This window comes from Leptonychotes weddellii, chromosome 3, assembly GCF_054177405.1.
Source record: "Leptonychotes weddellii isolate Sample4059 chromosome 3, ASM5417740v2, whole genome shotgun sequence".
NCBI classification, from domain to species: Eukaryota; Metazoa; Chordata; class Mammalia; order Carnivora; family Phocidae; genus Leptonychotes; species Leptonychotes weddellii.
Genome location: NC_138371.1, coordinates 70,801,385 through 70,807,384, shown reverse-complemented (window position 1 = coordinate 70,807,384; position 6,000 = coordinate 70,801,385). Strand labels below are relative to the sequence as shown.

At 34.6% G+C, this 6,000-nt stretch overlaps 1 protein-coding gene across 7 annotated transcripts in view; it reads right to left on the bottom strand.

Annotated features, from left to right (window-relative positions):
• Positions 1 to 1,055: 1,055 nt before the first annotated feature.
• PRPF40A (pre-mRNA processing factor 40A) overlaps positions 1,056 to 6,000 on the bottom strand; it is a 55,640-nt gene continuing 50,695 nt past the window's right edge. For 6 of the 7 annotated variants that reach the window (XM_081814437.1, XM_081814438.1, XM_081814440.1 and 3 more), the window contains 5 exons: positions 5,422 to 5,508; positions 5,239 to 5,335; positions 4,914 to 4,975; positions 3,450 to 3,581; positions 1,056 to 2,102 (listed from right to left, as the gene is read on the bottom strand). In XM_081814437.1, the coding sequence (XP_081670563.1) occupies positions 2,010 to 2,102; positions 3,450 to 3,581; positions 4,914 to 4,975; positions 5,239 to 5,335; positions 5,422 to 5,508 (471 nt within the window). In that variant the 3' untranslated portion in view covers positions 1,056 to 2,009. The remainder of the gene's footprint in view (positions 2,103 to 3,449; positions 3,582 to 4,913; positions 4,976 to 5,238; positions 5,336 to 5,421; positions 5,509 to 6,000) is intronic. The other variant, XM_081814443.1, reaches the window with a different exon arrangement.

Here is a 6,000-nt window from a genome sequence, read left to right as displayed (position 1 = left end):
ATGAACTATAGAGAAACTTGAATTTGTATTGTAGGAATTTGAGGTGTTAAGACAGTATCTCTAAGAAATACAGAAATCTATTTTGAGGACATGCTAAAACATATCAATAACTTTTTATTTAAATAGAAAAATTAAAACTTTAAAGTTGCACTTAAAAAAAATCAGGGAATTAAAACAATTTTACAGATTCTAAAATCTCTTATGAAACACCACACTATTTCTGCCAATATCATAAGCATTTTGAAGATTTTGCCACTGACTTCCATGTCAAGTGTTTGACATGATTAGCAATATTAACCTATCATTACGAGACCTCTGAAAATTAAATCTAGGCAACTCCCTATTGCCAAAGTTTATATTTTTTGGTTCTAATATACAATAAGAGACTAACCTCCAGCAAGCAACTTGATTACTTCACATCTTCTAAGAGTGATTCTCATTTTCCACAGTCATGTCAGTTTTCACAGCAGAAAAATGACTTGGCAGAGAAAAATTTAGAAATAACTCCCCGCCCCCTCCCCCCTTTTTTGAGGCTTTCAACAGTGGATGCTAGATTTAATTGAAACAGTAGCAAGGGATGGGGAAAGAATAGTCCTGGTCATTTGAACTTCTCAAATTCATTAGAATGGTAAAGGAAAAATAAAATGAAAGTTTTGTTCTTCCAAATCCCAACTTGAAATAGGATTGCTCGAAGTGTCCAAAATAAAAAAATATCTAATGCCAAAGACTATGTGCTAAAATTTACTTATTAAAAAAATCTCCTGCACTGAAGGAAAATAGTATAAATTACATTACCAACCTTCAAAAGTTAGCATGTAAAGAGTATTCTAGCTTCAAACCATTGCCTCTCTAAAGTTTTCTATAGGAAATTTGTAGCTCAAAAACAAATTACAGGGGCCTCAAATGTACTGATTTATAATATTCTTGAATATTAAAAAGGAAAGGAACCTAGCTAAGTGGATAAGATGAAGCAAAATTTCAAGGATTTAGTATCTTTAAATGATCATACAATTTTTTTTAGAGCTGAGTAGTTTAAGTAGAAATAAATACTAGTACACACTAGAAGAGAAGGTTTAATAATTGATAAAAATGTACAAAAATATTCAAATCAGAAATGCTTTAGAATGTGTACCATGAAGTCAATACTTCTCAGTGAGTAGGGAAGGTAAAAGACTTCCTCAATGAAAAAAAGTAAGAGAAAAGATCGGATTAAAAAAAAAAAAAAACAACTGTTAAAGAAAATGTTTAAGTCAACATTGATTTTTGTTTCAGACAAGGATATTGCAGCTATCACTTAAAGTTTGGTGGCACATTCTTTAGTAGGTCCTTAAGGCAATATATTTAAACTAATTTACAATTTGATTTGATGTTAACTTTTAAAACATCACCTCAAAATAATGCCCTCACAACAGCCTTTTTTTAAAACGTATTCAGGTGTTTCATAAAAAATAATGGTGGCTTTATTATAGTAGTGCTCATTAGCACCACTATAGTTAAGGGTCTACCAGGTTTCCGTTAAGAACATCTATTTCTGAGTTCACCATAAAAGATCATATCAGCTTTAACCAGTTGGGTAGTGCACAAAAAAGCAGTTTTGTCAGTTGCTGGTGCTTTTTTTGTACTACTAAATATCAAAAAAATTTTCATTATATCTTCAAAATCCAACTTCTATAAAGTAAATCAAATCGCCTCATGACTTAGACTTCAGAACAAAGTAGAGACATCTGCAGTTATCAGTAAATTGCCACCTTTAATCCATCCTGCAGTGCCCTATGAAAGGGTCACAGAAAGACAGTTATGACCGTATGAAAATATGATTCTTGATACAGAATCAAAAGTTATTTTCAATTTCCTTTGCTTTTTATAAAGTCCACAATAACAATACTTAAATGCACTTTTTTCTCCTGTGATATAATTAAAACCCAGTGTTATTTCAATTGAACTTTAAAATAGAGTCCCTGGTCTGAATTAGACTTTAAATCATACTGTAAACATATATTTGGTATAATTTATTGATCATCATCCAGTTGCTCCAAAAGGGTCCTTCTGCGCTTTTCCAATTCCCCTTCACTCAGTTCACTGCCAGAAGTATCCCAATTCCCCTGAAAAGACATTGAATACATTTACATTTAATGTCAGTACTCAAAAGGTTAAGTAGTATTGAACCTTTGAAAAAAAGGAACCAAAATATATGGACTGCCTTCCACAAAAACAAGCCCATCACAGGGTTTAGGACTGACCTCTTTCCCAAAAGCCTATTAATGAGCTGCTAACTACTCCCTGGTTTTACTAGGGGAGATAGTGAACTCAGAACAAGACTTTTATATGGTACTACTTTCAGTTTGCATTAATATGTAAATCGGGCAGAATGGTACACAATGGTTTCTTTCCCTTCCTCTTACACCACTGAATATGAAACATTTTGTTTCCATTTAATGGAAGTTGGGTGTTCATTACCTAAGGCACTATATTCCTTGCTAATTTTGTAGATTCTAGGTTGCCTTCTAAGTGTTTTATATTACAGAAAAGTATTATGCTTTAAGCATACTATCCTTAGATAAACATTTAAAATTTATGAGGACAATACTTAGACTGAAAAACAATTCAAAAAATAAAAATATTGGTGAAAAACAACCTTTAAAAAGTAGATCACCTATTCTTCCCTTCAGAGATTTCATTTAACTGACTACAAAGAAGAAACTGTTAAGCTGCTATTAAGTATTCAGGAAATCATTCTTTACCAAGGATGTGCATCAAACTCACCAGGGCAGCTTTTAAAAAAAACCTCCATTATCAACTGAATCAGAATATCCAGAGGGAGAACCAGGGCTTATCTAAAGAGTTTAAACTCTCCATGGGTCCATTTAGGGGCATTACTCCTGCTAAGTCCACAGTATTTGTAGAATGGCAAGGCTAAGAAGGCTTGTGTTACTTTGCTGTCATTTACATACATACATACATACATACACACACAGATGGGAAACTAAAGACTAATGTAATTTGATATTAAAATGTTAACTTTGTAGTCCCCCTCCTATCCCTTTGCCTTCACCTTTTCCCTCACAATGATTACTCCTAAAAGTTACTGGAATGCTACCTTTTGAAACTGGATTTAGTACTGATGGCTGTGCATATCTGGAGAACCCCTGATCTGTGTCTTATATTCCTCAAAAAACTAGGTAGAAAATGTCCAGTGGTACTTTTTACAACTTACAAAGTAGAAGACCATATCCTTTTTCTTAGTGGATTAAAACAACAGTCATGGAAGACTTATTTTTGAGGAATATACAACTTAGAACGCTATTTTGTGTGAGAGGCAGTTAACTGAATTTTCACTGTTTTCTTCAAATGGTAGCCAACTTGCAAAAAGTCTATTCAATGTCATACAAACCACAATATCCATTTTTGTATTTTGAAAACACAGGTATGAAATAATTCTGAACACTTACAGAATCCTTTCCAGTCTTTTTCTTAGGTGATTTGTGTTTTGATTCTGATCTTTGTCTAGTTCTGTCTTTTTCACTTTCTCGGTCTTTTTCTTTTTTATCCTTCTCTCGCTCAGCATCTGACTCTGGAGAGTCCTGTGTAAATTAAAAATAACATTAGCATTTTGATGAAGATACCATTATGTTTTTTCATATCTCCATATAGGTAATATTTAAGAACATCCATGTATTATTATAGGGCATGTGTTCCTAGTATGGTGAAATCTGAATTATTAACCTCAAGGATTCTGTAACATTTCCAAGATTCACTGGAGGGAGTTGGTCTTTCCTTTGGGAAGGATGACATTCTGATACATTAACATCACAAAAGAGCTTCACTAAATTAGGGAAGAAAGCACACAAGATGTGGATTATATCTATTATGTAAACGTAGACAAACATTACATTTTCTGCCAACCCAATATTGTTGGTTTGTTCAGATATACATAGAGAATGCTGTGATTAGCTTAATCATCTAACAGGTTGACCATTATATAATAAATTCTTTCCTCAAAACTGCAACTAAAAGCAGGATTATTATTATTATTATTTTTTTTTTTTTAAAGATTTTATTTATTTATTTATTTTGAGAGAGAGAATGAGACACAGAGAGCATGAGAGGGAGGAGGGTCAGAGGGAGAAGCAAACTCCCTGCCGAGCAGGGAGCCCGATGCGGGACTCGATCCCGGGACTCCAGGATCATGACCTGAGCCAAAGGCAGTTGCTTAACCAACTGAGCCACCCAGGCGCCCAGGATTATTATTTTTTAACAGATTTTATTTATTTAGCACACGTGAACAGGAGGGGGATAAAGAGAATCTTCAGCAGACTACGCGCTGAGCGCAGAACCCAATCTCACGACCCTGAGATCATGACCTGAGCAGAAATCAAATATGGAATGGATGCTCAACCAACTGAGCCACCTCGGTGCACTGAAAAGGAGGATTTAAAGTGCAATGTCACTGCCTAAATAAATGGTCCTTTATTAGACATGTATAAATTCGAGTGAGTATCATGAAGGAAAAAAAACTCATTCAACAAGCAGTAAATAGCCAGTCACTTCTGTTTCGAAAAAGCTCCTTAGGGTACCTTGATGCCTATGTAAAATGAAGAACTAAGAGTAGAGAAATAGGTGAATGTTTAAACTTGTGATTCTCACCACAGTGGCAACACATACACACTTGGGTCTTTCTCTAAGATTACTTTAAAAAGCCAGAGTGGGAATCTTAACACTGATGTGTGTTTGTTTTCAAAGCTCACTATATAAGATTTTAATGGACGATTACAAACTATGTAATTCCCGAGTTTAGGTGTCCACCTGAACTGTGCTAGACTGCATAGGACTAGACAGAAAAGAGTTCTATCACCACTGAACAAGTTAAGGGCTAAAACCTAGCTGCAGTACCACATATTTAAAAGCTTGCTTACAGATTTATGTCTCCTCTTCTTGCTTTTCTTCTTATGTTTTTTTGACTTCTTATAACTTCTCTCTAAGCAGCATGAAAAGAAAAAAAAAAAGTCTGAATTTGAGGACATCCAAGTGCCAATGATTTTTTTTTTCTTTGAAGTTTTATTTTGGAGAGAGAGAGGAGCATGGGAGGGGGTGTAGAGGGAAAGGGAGAAGGTGAGTCTTAAGCAGACTCGTGCTGAGCAGGGGTTCAATCTCAGGGGAGATCAGGACCAAGAGCTGGACCCTTAAGCAATGGTGCCCCACAGTTCCAATGATTCTATTCAAGTTAAAAGAAATGCTTACCAGACTCAGCACTAGAAGAATGTTCTGAGGCAGACCGAGACTCTGATCGCTGTCTTTTTTTCTTTGAATGGCTGTCGTCATCATCTGAATCTGATCCCTATATATAATACATATATAATTTCATTCATAATGATGTTAACAAATATTTCAACACATTTAGGGTACCATAATAAACTTCCTTACCGATCTAGAGCGGGAACGTTTCCTGTGATGTTTTTTAGATTTTTTAGAATGTTTCTTGTTCTTTGAATGATGATGTTGACATTCATGCTACAGGCGCAAAAGGAAAAGAATTTCAAAAGTTTACATTTACTTTAGAAGCAGATCATAAGGAATTTTTAGACGCTATACAAGTTATAAGAGTAAAAATCTTAACTCTCGTTTTGCACATTTAGGATGTACTTCCTTGAAACTGCAAAGAATTAGCAGTTAAAATTTTTGTTCTGTTCCTTTCTAACCATCCCATACCCACTCATTTCGATATCTAAAAACAACGAAGTATTAAGAAAGAAAGCACTCTTTATAGGAATGAGAATGGTATGCTTTAGTAGGGACAACTGATAAACTCCAGAGAAGTATAATCTGTAGAACAGTCACACTACTTTCAAAACCAATGAAATAAAATTACATTCAGACATGGTTTTTCTGATCAATCTGGTTTTGGTCAGCGAGCTAGGCTTGGCACCATGAAAAAAAAGTACCTCAGAGCCATCCTTGAACTAAGATAAACAGGGCTGGTCTCAGAATAAAGCAAAATCTAAT